Source organism: Mustela lutreola, chromosome 1 (genome assembly GCF_030435805.1).
Source record: "Mustela lutreola isolate mMusLut2 chromosome 1, mMusLut2.pri, whole genome shotgun sequence".
Classification (NCBI taxonomy): domain Eukaryota; kingdom Metazoa; phylum Chordata; class Mammalia; order Carnivora; family Mustelidae; genus Mustela; species Mustela lutreola.
In genome coordinates this window covers 269,669,145-269,684,170 of record NC_081290.1, presented here as the reverse complement: position 1 = coordinate 269,684,170, position 15,026 = coordinate 269,669,145, and the positions used below count along the sequence as shown (strand labels likewise).

The window sequence follows — 15,026 nt, the reverse complement described above, 5'->3', positions numbered from 1 at the left end:
CTCACCTTTCTGACCGCTGGTTGGTTAACCACTGTACAACCCTCGCCTCCCGCTGCTTGAGTCAAACATTCTCACCCCTGAACACGCCCTAGTCAACTGTGAGGCCAAGATGCCAACCACACGGATCCTGTCTATAGCCCAACAAAGACCATGTGGCTGTCCTGCAGATGGTCTTAGCTCCACAACGAATCAAGCAAGAGTTTTGAACTGTTTTTCCACCAAAAGTACACATAACACAGGTAAAGGAATATTCGTGTTTACACTAAAGATAAAGGATGATTATCCAGCTTGACGTAGAAGTCTTTAAATAATAAACTCCCTTAGTGCTTTGTAAATGGGACTTGACTTGTAAAAATCAGGCTTCCATACAAAAATGTGAAGCCCATATATCGAGCTCCTCTGGTGGTAACACTTGCCACCCATACGGTTCACAGTTGATATGATAGGACATGTTTAATAAGTCAGCGTGCATCCCCCCAACTCATTTCATGGGAACCAATAAATACGCCAACATGAAAAGAGAAAGTGGAAGAGGAAGAATGAAGTATTGGGAGAAGCATTTTGTGATCTGCCGAGATCTTAAGACCGGTACCTCATTCTTATCTCATTATTGTCAAAAACCTGTTGGATCTGTACTGCTTTATCCGCAATGCTCCCCCCCTTACATGACTCATCTTCAAAGCAGGGACATGAGGTGATCACCAACAGCACACCCTGCTCTGTGCTCATATGCTTCCTGGAGGATGCTGTGTGCAGCTGTGGAGTACAGCAAGCTGACTGGTTCTCGTAGGTCAAGGTCAAGGCCCTGGCCTTTTATCATTAGTATTCTGTAGACTGTCAGCCAAAAACACATGTTCTGGGAGACGGAGGAGGTCAGCATTTTATATTATGAAGGAATACAAACATGTAAGTATTGACAAGCAGGACATTACAGGAGAAAATAAATTCTAACATATCGAGAGTAAAACTTTACACAGCTTACCTCACAGAGGAGTTAAATTTATCAGAGGAGATAAATGTATCAGAAGACTAAATCTGTAGCTAATATCAACAGTTCTATAAAATCAAATTTAAACACTTAAACATAGTTTTCATCATTAACTCATTAAAACATATTATGAAATACATGTACATAGTTTTAACACTCATTATTTTTAGGCATTTGGCCAGATGTACCTAGAAAAGATTATCAAAACAATAGTACACATCAGTCATTTCAAAACCATAAAACATACAAATTATAGACCAGAATGTTCATTTTGATCAAAAAACTTTGCTTGCTAAAAAATAAACTCACACTTTTACTAAAACTCTTCAATAGTAACATTCTTCAGGGCCCTTACTATGATCTGAGTCCTCTTCTAAGTGATTTGCACATACTACCTTGCTCAATTCCCAAAACACCTCTGTGAGGTAAAGAGATTAACACCCTCAATTTACAGATGAAAAACTGAAGCACAGAGGGCAAGTAATTTGTTCAAGGTCATACAACTAGTAAATTGTAGAGTTATTTAATTAACTTAAAACCTCACACAGATTATTGAGGAATGTTAACATTTATACAGGTGTGCCAAGGGAAATACCTTTTAAACTATATGTATATATTCATACAAACCCCGTTTTAAAAGCTTCCATTTTGTGTGTGGGTCTTGTTCCAAATAATCAAGGATCCGTTTGTTAGCAGTTTATCTCACTTAAACTAAATCTCATGTTAAGTAAAAAAAAACCCCAGTTAAAAACAACAGTAGTAAAGATACTGTGATTATTTCTTTTAAAAAATTATCAGTCATGTTACAAAATAATTCAGATAAGGGGCCTCTCAGTAGCAAGCTATAAAATGCCACATGGTATGCAGACAGTCACAATGAAGCTTTCGTTCCAGTGGCCGGTTTATGTGAAACAACATAGTGCTAAAACTGTACAAAACCACATAAAACTGAATGAACTAAGCACAGCCTTACCTGAAAAGTTGGACAAGGCATAAGATTTTTGGGTCCCCACACTTGAAATTAAGCATGTACTAGATATGATTTCTCAGGACTTGAAGACACAAGGAGAATTTTTCTTTAGACATTCACAATAGAGGAAATGATCAAGACCGTGCCATCAAGTGAAAATCAGTTAATTAAGTTCTTATTTCTACTTACCTGATTAATTCTAATAGTTTTGAGGTCAATATTTTTTCATTTCCTTAAATAGAGCATTTAAGAGTTACTGAAAATGGATGTGGCTTTTCTGTCAGTACAAGGGCTTCACTATCTGGGGTTTCACTTCCCAAGGTTTCAAGTTACCCACAGTCAAGAGGATCCTCCTTCAGACCTGTATCATAAGGTCAGCGGCAGCGGCACAGCACCTGTGTCCCTCTCCTTGTTTGGTCTCATCACATAGGCATTTTATCATTTCCCATCACCACAAGAACAGTGCACGAACACGAACAAGTACATACAATCAGATGTTTTGAGAAAGAGAGAGCCCACATTCCCATAAACTTTATTACAATATATTGTTGTAATTGTTCTATTTTATTATTGTTAATCTCTTACTGAGCCTAATTTATAAATTAAACTTCATCACGGGTATAGGAAAACACATAGTATGCATAGGGCTTGGTAGTATCTGTGGTTTCAGGCATCTATGGGAAATCTCAGAGCGCATCCCCTGTGGATAAGGGGGGACTCCCGTAGGTTCAAATTTGACGTATTTGACGTTGCCTATGGAAATTCTGCCTCGGGCAATATTTGCTGCTGGGCTAGGATGTATAACCAAGGTATGGTGCCTTACTCTGAGTGACTGCTAACACATAAGGAAAAGTGGTGCTCAGGTGCTCAGATTTGCTGCCTAATCTTCCTTTTAGCACGTCATTAGCTGTGGCATCTTCTGTCAGCACATACAAGCAATGTGTCTACCAACTAGAAACCAGAATTGATGAGGGAGCAGAAGGCAAGCTGAGGACAAAGCAGAAGCGGACACCCTGCAACCTTTCCCCCACCCCTCACTCCTGGGTAAAACACATGGGACACTCTTCCAGGAGTCTCCCAACTACCTTTTTTTTTTTAATTTTTTAATTTTTAATTAATTAATTTTTTAAATTTATTTGATAGAGATTACAAGTAGGCAGAGAGGCAGGCAGAGAGAGAGGGGGAAGCAGGCTCCCTGCTGAGCAGAGAGCCCGATGTGGGACTCCATCCCAGGATGCTCGGATCATGACCTGGGCTAAAGGCAGAGGCTTCAACCCACTGAGCCACCCAGGTGCCCTCTCCCAACTATCTTGAGGTTAATGCCTTACTAGAGGGAAACCCTTGACAATGCAAGGCCTCTGGTGTCCGGTATCTTATAGGTCTCTTTAGCATATAAAAGTTCTTTTGAAACCTCCCTTTTTCCTTACCTCCTCCATATAATATATATATAAAATCAGACACCCCTCACAACCTCAAGGCAGCTGCTCTTTCTGCCCACGGGCCCTGTCTCCATGTTTAAATAAACCACTATTTTGCACCAAAGACATCACCAGAATTCTTTCTTGGTCATCGGCTCCACAGTCAACCCCACTGAACCTGACTTATATTCTAAAATTGATCAGAATGATGTTTACGCGTGGCTAATAAAAACCACTCATTACTGTATAGCCCCATACTACTGCACAATGCTTTCACCACAACATTTAATTCATCCACTTACAGGGTCATGGGGGATGCGAAATGGAAATAATTTATCAGTGAAGGACCATGTGTAGAGGAAAACTTTGTAAAAATCAATCTTCGGCCTAGGTTGTTCATGTAGCCCCAGGACCTGCCACACTGTTTGTATAGGTTCAGTTGTTAAAAGGCAAAATTACACACTTATTTGGTTTTCAGTTCTCTCTACTTCCCAAAGACAAAAGGAAATAACCACCTTCATCTAGAATACATACTCATATGGAAACAGAAGCTGGCTGAAGTGCACGAACTGATCATGTGTTTTTAAACAGAACAAAACCAAAAAAGGAAGACATATTTATAAAGAAGCTACTTACCTTACAAACAGAAAGAACATTAATACTTATCAGTTTCTTGATGGTCTGAAAAAAGAAAATATTGATAATTTTATACACATATCATCATGTAAAATAACCATATTTTATATGTATATGCAAGTGATCTAGAGAACCACTGAATGTTTCCCTAGATAGAGAACTGGAAAATGACAGGAGTTGGGGTAGAAAAGCAAATTTTATTTACTTTTGATGTTATAGTACTTTTCTACCAAAAGCAGCAACTCATGTTAATAAGCAAAATTCAAGGTAGATGTAGTAAGTAAAATCTGGAAGCATAAGATACTAAATCTAAAATAAATGTGCTATTTTCCTTCTGCTAATATCAAAAGGAAAAATTATTGAATCTGAGATCCTCAACAGTTTTTTAAAATTCACATATTCTTTCAATGACTTGCTTTTCGAATTTTTATAAAGAACTATGCATGCCTCAAGAATACAGCTTTCATTTTGGTAGGTTTACTTGAATCAACCATATTGTTATATGTCATCAGATTTATGATATCTAAATTGGTGTTTAGAATCCTGATACTTAAAGCAAAGCTATATTGATATCATAAAAAATATAAATAAGAATAATATAATGAGTTATTATCAAACCTGGCATTATACTAATGAGGTTACAAACATTTTCTCATTCAGTCCTTCTAACAGCCCTATGAAGTTGCCTCCTTCATAGATATGGAAATGGACCCTAAGCATGGTTGGGATCATACCCAGGGTAAACTTCGGGAACAAGCAGAAGAGCAAGAATGTGAACCTCAGGCAGCTGGACTCCGGCGCTCACAGTGTGAATCATTATACCACACTGCCTTGCCAATTCTCGCATGCATTCTTTTTGTTATCGTACTATACAGAAACAGACTTACGTTGTCCAAGTCAGGAACATCCAAAAAGTATTCAGGATACTCATATGACATTCCCACATTGTTCACTGAAATTAAACAAGATCGTTAGCTGGCTGACATACACTTTATTTTACAGATTTATTAAAATAATGAGATTAATAATATCAAGACTAAAATGACACATACAGAGGCATGAAACACTGTGTATGGCTGGAGTGAACTTTCCCACACATTTCCATCTGAAATCTATCAGTGTATGTCTAGTTCAAATGTCTTCTCCTTCATTAAGCCTTCCTGTACCTTCCATCCATCCCCTGACAAAGGGACTTTTTATTTGCTTCAATTTCCATAACCCCTTGGAGTGTGTGTACATTCTGTTCTGTGAGTATTGTTTATTTGTAAGTATTGTTTGTATGTATTATTGTAAGTTACCTGTAAGTATTGTTTATCTCCCCTCTAGACACACATTTTTTTTTAAGATTTTATTTATTTATTTGACAGAGAGAGATCACAAGTAGACAGAGAGGCAGGCAGAGAGAGAGAGAGAGAGGAGGAAGCAGGCTCCCTGCTGAGCAAAGAGCCCGATGTGGGACTCGATCCCAGGACCCTGAGATCATGACCTGAGCCAAAGGCAGCGGCTCAACCCACTGAGCCCCCCAGGCGCCCCTAGACACACGTTCATAATGTAGTAGAAAGAGCGAAGAGCACTACAGCATAGGGGACCAGACATCCGAGTTCTACTAGAAATGGAAAGCCTGTGACTTGGGATAAGTCATATCTGAGAGGCATCTCAGTTCCTTCATCTCTAACACAAAAGCTTGTTTAATCATTCAAGAAATATTTGCCATGGGACGCCTGGGTGGCTCAGTTGGTTAAGCAGCTGCCTTCGGCTCAGGTCGTGATCCCAGCGTCCTGGGATCGAGTCCCACATCGGGCTCCTTGCTCGGCAGGCAGGGAGCCTGCTTCTCCCTCTGCCTCTGCCTGCCACTCAGTCTGCCTGAGTATTTATTTATCTCCCCACCCCGATAAATAAATAAAATCTTTAAAAAAAAAAAAAAAAAGAAATATTTGCCATACACCAGTGTACAAGACATGCACTAGGAACTAAGAAACACCAGGAAAAAAAAGGCAGTTTGTTGGTATCATGGAATATACTATGTTGTAGAAAGAGAAAGGCACTGAAGAAAAAGAATTAAACAATTATTTCATTGCAAAATACAGAGTGCCATGGGTGTCTGAACTTAATGAGGAAGTGAGGGAAGGCTTTGTCATGGAGGCCAAGAGAGTGGGCAAGGCTAAATGTCTCCAATGAAGCATCCATCCCCACCAGATCATAAACCCTGAAACACTATGTTTTAGTCTTTCTGTATCTTCCCTCCTCAGCCACCTCCCCTAAGCCTGGAACTACAAGACAATCGAGAAGCCAAGAAAAAATTTATATACTTTGTTTATCTAAATTTATTTAGAGATATGATTAATACTCAGATACTCTATGGTTTTCCATAGTTCCAGAAAGACAAACTCAAAATAAGGATCCGTTTGCAGGAATCAAGAAAATACATAAAATATCCTGGAATTTCTAATAATGAAATGGATAACCTTATCTACATTGACTCACCATAACAATCCTATTGGGTAGTTCCTATTATAATCTCCCTTCTACATAGCAGGAAACCAAAGTTCATAGCAGTTAAATAACTTGCCAAAGGTCATAGAATAAAGAAGACTAGGACTTCGAAATTTGACTTCAGAGGCTAGGTTCTTTCCACTACATTAAAGCCGCCATGTCTTCACCCAGTACTTAGTTCAGAGAAAAAAAGAAAAAGTAATAATTGGATAATAAACAGAAATCTGGTAGCGATGTTTAATAAAACTAAAGTTTTAGAAAAGAAAGATTTCAGTAACAAAAAGAAAGTGAAACTATGATCAGTCTGCAAAATTTAGAAGGAGCTGTGCCAAATAAACTTGACAATAGTAACACTAACTTTTTCAATAGACTAACAAAATTGGTAGTTCAAAAAACTCAGCAAGAGTTCTCTACTTAGCAGTAAGCCAGTCACTTGAGGTTGTGAGTCTCAGGATTTTACTTGCACAACCTAACCTGGTCATGATGGACTGAACAACATCACTGAAGCTTATTTGAAAATCTGAAAACAAAGGACAATGGCAAAGCAAACTGTACTTAATTATGATTCATGCCCCTTTGAGCAGGGATTATATCTAAACATAATTGATAACTGCAGGTCCAAATCCACTTTTATTTTATTCAGCAGGTTCTCTACCCAACAGAAGTTCAAGGAATGGATTCCATAAAAGACCTTTTGACAATTAAGGCTAAATTAGTTAAAGGTGAGGCATTATGGTCCCTTGACTTCGCTTTACCCATGGACAGAATTATAAAGGATGAATAACTCAGAGTGACTAAGAGAAACAACTAAAGTATTTGTTAAAATGTTACAAATAAACAAAATATTTGTTACAAAGTCAGTTTAAAATAACAGACTCCTCCAGGAGATGCTTTGCCAAATTGTAATATTCTTCAGGACTGAAGAAAAATTCCATCATCTGTAGCCAACCCCATCTGCCTTCCCTCTCCTGGATCTAGAAAATTTTGTCTTCAGATTTCTTTCTAGCCAATGGAAATATTAACACTCTGTTTTGAAATGCAGAAGAAAACTGGAGAGTGTAATCATAAGTCTTTTAAAATCCAGACTTGGATTTTTTTTTTTTTTTAATCTGGGAACTTTATAACCAGCACACTTGACTTTGTCATCTTAACATGCACTGCAAGTACAAAGTTGGGCCAAGAGAGCCCACTAAAACAAAGCAAGCAGGGAAATGCCACTCTGATTAAGGCTGTACTAACAATGGATCTGTTTCTAATTAAGCAAAGGAGAGCTATCAAAACTACCTACTTGCACAATGAAAATGCAGACATCTATTTAACTAAGTTCTAGGGGCTCCTGGGTGGCTCAGTGGGTTAAGCCTCTGCCTTCTGCTTGGGTTGTGATCTTAGGGTCCTGGGAACACCCCGCATCAGACTCTCTGCTCAGCGGGGAGCCTGCTTCCCGCCCCCTTCTCTCTGCCTGCCTCTCTGCCTGCGTGTGATCTCTGTCTGTCAAAAAGAAAAAAAAAATCTTAAACGTAGTTCTTTGAAGGAAAACACATTCAACACTGAGAACTTTAGCCCAAAGAAATAAACAGAATCATGTATAAGGGCTATGTTATTATATCCAAAACTACACACAGAAAGAAGAAAAAACCCAAAACATTAAAGCTGGAATAGATCTTTGAGAGCATTAAGCCCAGTTTTATGAGGGAGAAGTGCATGCCAAGGTCACACAGGCAATTTGTCCTATGCTAGGGAGAAGGCTTCTTAAATCCCTTCCTGTTTTGCTAGTGAAATATACACTACCTAGAATCTCTCCACCCTTGGCCATCACTTCAGAGTGCAGAAAAAAACAACTGTTGCTCTCAAGTAGCTATTTCCATAAATTGCTTGCTAGTGCAAATCTTTCGAAAAAGCCAATCCCATTGCAATTTTATTTTGAGACATAAGGTGGCAGCAATAACCAAATGGCAGACAGAAAGCTTTCAGGGAACTGGAAAAGGAAGAAAACAGGCTTTGGGTGGGAGTGAAGGATGGAAATATTTCTATTAAAATGTCGTCTCCTTACGAATGGGTGCATGCAATGCATCTTTATATATTACAAGATTCATTATAGAATTCACCAAACCAAATAATGTCACAAGTTGTTCCAACAATATTTAGATGGTTGAAGATCCCTTCTAAATGGCACCCATTTAAATCGGCATTAAATATCTATTTAGTAGTGAGGATTTTTTATTTTATTTTTTTAATTCTTCAAGTAAGATACCAGAGACAGATTTAAAATTTTTTATTTGGTGACCCGCAAAAACCTTTCACTTATGTGAAAGACACCGAGTCTTTCCGAAAACAAAGGATGTCTATGTAATCTCAGAATTCCAACCAGAACTCCAACAATGACTACAGGATCATGAGCAGATATAAAATGTTTCCCATCAGTTTCTCATTGGAGTTCTAAGATAAGAACAGTCCAACAGAAGAGATGAAGCAAACAGTGCAGAGGTCACGACAGACCAAGGATAAGGACAAGGTAAGTGGAAAAAGAAGGAGGCGGCGGGCAAAGCAACAATCCTAACAGAGGGGCCCTCACTGGGAAGAACTGTCAAATGCACTGAGCTCAGCAGTGCCCTCCACAGCCTCCCCCTAAACCCCCATGCAGAACTTCTGAAAATACCAACACTGATAAAGTATTGTATTCTAAAGACTCAAAATCCAGAATAATTCTGAAATGTTATATAAATATTCTGTATCGTACTACTGCTAAAAACCATTTCCACATCTCCTACTTAAAAAGAACATTCACAGGGCACCTGGGTGGCCCAGTGGGTTGAGCATCTGCCTTCGGGTCAGGTCATCATCCCAGGGTCCCACACTGGGCTCTCTGCTCAGCAGGGAGTCTGCTTCCCTTCCTCTCTCTCTGCCTGCCTCTCTGCCTACTTGTGATCTCTGTCAAATAAATAAATAAAATATTAAAAAAAAAAAAGAACATTCACAAGATTTGTTTCTTCTAAATTCACTTGCTGCTGTTTCTGACCTTATTGAACTTAGAACCCTTTACCAAAACCAGCTGTTTTTGAGACAATGATGTCATTAGAAAATCAGATATTTGGTGTCTGGGTTGGGCATGAGGGAAGGGCAAACAATAAATTACTAAAAAATAAAAATCCACTTGAACACAATACTAACCGATACAAGCAACAACCACACCACAGAACACCTCTAACCTGCTTTTTCCAGATTAACCAGAGGCTTAAGAAATTAAGGTGGCATAAAAGTACATCACTTGGGGCGCCTGGGTGGCTCAGTGGGTGAAACCCTCTGCCTTCGGCTCAGGTCATGATCCCAGGGTCCTGGGATCAGGCCCCGAATTGGGGCTCTCTGCTCAGCAGGGAGCCTGCTTCCTCCTTTCTCTGTGCCTGCCTCTCTGCCTACTTGTGATCTGTGTCTGTCAAATAAATAAATAAAATCTTTAAAAGTACATCACTTAATAGCTGGGCTTCCCAATACATGACAAATAATGCATAGTATTCTGAATTTCCGGCTCATCATATCAAAATACAAATGTTAAGATAATTTCGTCACATTTATAGTGATATATACTAACCCAGTTCTAGCACTCAAACTAAAGACTAGACAAATGGAAAACCTATTACAGTTCATTAATAAAATGGTTTAGGGGGAAAAATGCACTATGTTGTTATATTTCAAAACAGACTGAATTTTTTACATGTAGACTTCAGGAATAGTGTATATGCTAAAAGTAGGGGGGAACCTCTCCTGTCATAAACTCTTTTTTTTTTTTTTTTTAAGATTTTACTTATTTATTTGACAGAGAGAGAGGGAGAGATCACAAGTAGGCAGAAAGGCAGGCAGAAAGAGAGAGGAGGAAGCAGGCTCCCTGTTGAGCAGAGAGCCAGATGCGGGGCTTGATCCCAGGATCCTGAGATCATGACCTGAGCTGAAGGCAGATGCTTAACCCACTGAGCCACCCAGGTGTCCCTGTCATAAGCTTTTGAACTAACAAGTTCTGGATCTTGGAGTCCAACAGACCCGGGTTTCAGCCCTGACTCTCCTACAACCAGCTCCTGCAAGAGGCAAGTGATTTATCTCAATGAGCCTCAGTTTTCTCAATGTCCTTATATATAAAATAGGGCTAATAATTTAAGCAAATGAGATGCTATGTATCAAATCTTTAATCCATGCCCGGAACATATCAGTATGTCAGTAAATGGAGGAAGGAGAGTTGTTATTTTTGTGTGGTCATTTTTTCAACAGGTGGTTATTGACCTACTCTGTAGCCGACACTATCCTAGATGCTGGGATGCAGCAGGACTGGCAAGGTCCCTGCTTTCATCAGATGTGAGCAGCGGCACAGTGCAGAGACAGAAAGCCCGCTCCAGGCCACAGTTTAGCCAGAGCAACTGCTCGTACTGATTAAGGGTAGACCAGTTGTTCCTCTCTCCTTTCTTTCAAGTGGATCTAGCCTGACAGCCTAGAGAGAGTTTGCAAAGTGTTCCTTCTTTGCCTTACTTAACATATTGCTGTAGCTAGCACATGTTCATACTCTGACAGATGATATTTGGAACACCATGTAAAACATTTTGCAAACTTTACAGTTTTCATACACTTGTGAGTAGCAATTTCTAAATAAAAGAGAGTTTACAAGGCTTTAAATTTGCAGTGCCTTTAATCAGAAATTGAAAAGTTAAGACTGAGTAGAAAGCAACACAACAGAACATTTTGTTTCCACTGCTTAATTATAAATTGCTATGTGATCCTCATTACAAAACTAGGTAAGATCTGCCATCCATAAACTTGGAAGAGAGCAGGAAAGAAGAATGACAGTTTGGTAGTTAAATCTTAGTGAACAGGAGGAACATTCATCAATTTCTTGAATTACGGTTCTATTTGCATTTCTGAGATCACAGCTAATTACCCGGTTTTAAATCAAAGGTTCTGTTTTAATTAGTACCATTAGTGCTTTTCTAGTGAAAGGAGATACATTTGAACTCTATCCCTTAATCTCACTCTAGAAATCCAATTTCATCCAACACGTCTACTAACGGAACTAGAAGGCACTATGCTTAGCCTTACAATGTTCCGGATGAGTCTCCTAGTCTAAAAAAAATTTAAAAAAATAAAATCCATGTATCAATTCCATTTGCCATGTTTGGTGACACCAGGCTTCAATCTCATTCAACATGAAGGAGTGTGCAATCACCAGAGATCCAAAGGTCTACTTGAATCTCCACTTGGATTTTTCCACCACTCTCTCAAGTTTAACATATCCCAAAATGAAATCATCATATTCTTTAGGGAATTTGCTCCTGATCCAGGATTTCTTGTCTTTGGCAAACAGCATACAGTTGTTCAAGTCAGAACCTGCAAGTAGCTAATTACTACTTGCAAATCCTGGACAATGTTTTTAACCTCCCTAAGTCTGTTTCTTGTCCATAAAATGGGCACAAAAACAGAGACGCCTACCTTATGGTATTGTTGAGGATTGCATGAGATTCATTAGCATGGAGGCTGACATATAAAAGTACTTGAGGATGTTGGCAATAATGACGGGAAAAACAAGCAGAGGCTACTGTTACTACCATTATTGGTCACTCCTATCAGACAAAAGCACTGATGAGGACCCTCCCTCATCCCGGTAGACATTGGTCCTGTTTCTATTTCCTAAACATCTCTGCAGTCAATCTACTTCTAACTATTCCCATCACCCACATCCTGAAGTTACCACCATCATCTTATGTTTTGTTGCTAAAAGAAGCTCATTGATCTCCTTTTATTAATTCTTGCCAACTTTCACTTGGAAGTCAGAATAATCTCTCTAAAATTCTAGTATGATGCTAGAAGTAGGCACAAGTAGGCAGTATCTACACTGTCCTTCCATTAAGCCCGCACTTATTAGCTGATTTTCTAAGCCTCTCATGATCTGGCCCTGCTCAGTCTCCTGACTGGCCACTGTCTCCTTTTATGGTCCACACTCTAGATTTACAGGTCTTCCATCAGTTCCTCCAACCAGCCAAGCACATTTGCCTTCAGGATTTTCTTCTGCCTGGGAACCCTTCCCATATCTCTTCTCCCAGAGCTGATCAGCCTGTAGGCCTCCACTTAAATGATACTTTCCAGAAACCATCTCTGACACTCTCCACTTCCTCAGTAACAGTCTTTCGGTATTTGCAAAACATTCCCAAATGCTTCTTCAGAAGCTGTCTTCCATGAAAACAAATAGTATCAGCTTTATTTACTATTGTATCTCTGGAATTTTACTTGTTCAATGAACTGGCACAGAAATCTGTTGACAAATAGGAAACAAAAAAGGTGTGAAGTATTTGTCTTGGATCCCTGGGGTGGTTCTAAACCCTTGCAATTTCCAGGATGACAGGGGTTTCTTTGTTATTCATAGTGGGCCTCTGGACCACACTTGAGTTTATGTTAACGAGATGAATCAAGATGGGGTTTGGTCACCCAAAAGACCAACTGTGTGAATAGAAGATTAAGGCATTGAGCCAGACCAACCTGTGAAAAGGGAGGGGGACTGGAAACTAAGTTCAATCACAGTCAGTGATTCAATTAATCATGTCTACATATTGAAACCCCAATAAAAACTCTTGAGTTTCTTGGTTGGTGAACATCAATCAGTGTGCAGGGAGGGTGATGTATCCTAACTCCACCAAGCACAGAGTTCAGAACTCTTTCAGAACTTGTCCTGTGTGTCTCTATATTTAGCTAATATTAATTCCTATCCCTCATAGTTAAACTGTGAGTATAGTGCTTTCCCAAGTTCTAGAAGTTGTTCTAGCAAATTATCAAACCTGAAGGAGCCATGGGAACCCCCAAATCGGTAGCCAGCTGATCAGAAGTACAGGTGGCCTAGGGACTGCTGAACTTGCTGTAGGTGTCTAAAATAGGTAGGGGCACTCTTATTGGGGACTGTGCCCTTGAACTTGTGGAGTCCATACTAACTCTAGGTGGTTAGGGACAAAATTTGATTGTATTACAAAAGGGATGTTTCGGATGTGTCTTAAACCCCTAGAGGGCACAAGAATCATATCCTGGTATAAGAAGTTCCACCCTGTCTGCAAACTATCATCCCATCACACTCCTGCGAGCCTTTTCTGCAGACCTCACCTAACATTGAGCCTGAGCCATTTTATACCTGAGCTATATGGGCGCAGTGGTAGGAGGAAAGGTGGGTCGTATTTCTAAACACAAAAAATTTATCTTTGGTGCTCTCTCAACTAACTTTATTTTGTCCTTCTATTCTTTCTCCCTTTCTCTGCACCCCACTGACCACCAACTTACCATGACAGTTTCCTCTGCAAGTTTCTCCTTTTCCATTTCAAAATGATTTTTCCACATCTTTCACCAACTACAATAGTCATTTCCTCCACAGGACTGATTCAGCAAGTAAACCAGTAATAAACCGAATGTAATAATCCCAGTAAGATGTAAATGAAGATGTCACTGGCCCTTTCTGAGACATTTTATCTTTTTTTTTTTTTTTTTTTTTAAGATATTTTATCTATTCATTTGAGAGACAGAGAGTGAGAGCACAAGCAGGGGGGAGGACCAGAGGGAGAGAGAGAAGCAGACTCCTTGCTGAGCAGGGTGCCCAATGCAGGGCTCAATCCCAGGACCCCAGGATCATGACCTGAGCTGAAGGGAGACATTTAACCAAATGAAACACCCAGGAGCCTGCTTCACAGACATTTAAAAAGCAAACGTAAAGCTTTCTTTTTCTTTTTTTTTTTTTTTTTTAAAAAGATATATAGAGAGAAAGCATGTGAGAGCCGGGAGTGGGGGTTGTGGGGCAGAGCTAAAGAGAGAGAGAGAATCTTAAGCAGACTCTGAGGCTTGATCTCATAATCCTGAGGATCATGACCTGAGCCAGAATCAAGAGTCAGACCCTCAGTGGACTGAGCCACCCAACCAGGTGACCATGCGAGCTAATTTCTAATTAGTAAAGTTCCTGAGGAAAGCAAGGAGGTAACAAGCAGCTTTATAAATTTCTAAGTCCGCTGAAGAAGCAAGACTCTTCTACCTGTAACTTCTTCATCAGCTGGGACCAGGAAGCTGCATCACTCCTAACAATTTCCTTCCTTTCCAGAAAGCCCAGGAGAGTCTTCCTCAACCCGGTTCCTCCACCCCCTTGGCTCTGTCTCCTCAGCCTACACCTATACCTCTTCCTTTGATATGCTGGGGACTGAACTATAAGGAAGAGATCTCTGTATTCTAAATGTTAAAAAAAAAAAAAAATTGCATTTAACCAAAGAAAAAGGAAGGACACTAATAAAAAATAATCTATCAAATATGTAAGTGGAGCAAGTATTCAATTACAAAGGGTATCGGAAGAAAGAGAATAGTAAGTTCTAGTCCAGCTTTTATAATCAATCATTTTTTTACAATGAACTGACTCTTATTATCTATACTATGTTAGATCTATACTATTTTATTATCTATACTATTGTTATTATCTATACTATGTCTAAACTTTTGTTAATACTATACTATTAAAATGATGCCTCTT

General features: G+C 39.3%; 1 protein-coding gene across 1 annotated transcript in view; it reads right to left on the bottom strand.

Moving 5' to 3' along the window:
- The window catches only part of HSD17B12 (hydroxysteroid 17-beta dehydrogenase 12), a 161,110-nt gene that overhangs the window by 38,704 nt on the left and 107,380 nt on the right, over positions 1–15,026 (bottom strand). Inside the window, exons 5-6 of the mRNA XM_059140306.1 lie at positions 4,900–4,964; positions 4,013–4,057 (exon numbers count right to left, since the gene is read on the bottom strand). Coding sequence (XP_058996289.1) covers positions 4,013–4,057; positions 4,900–4,964 — 110 coding nt within the window. The remainder of the gene's footprint in view (positions 1–4,012; positions 4,058–4,899; positions 4,965–15,026) is intronic.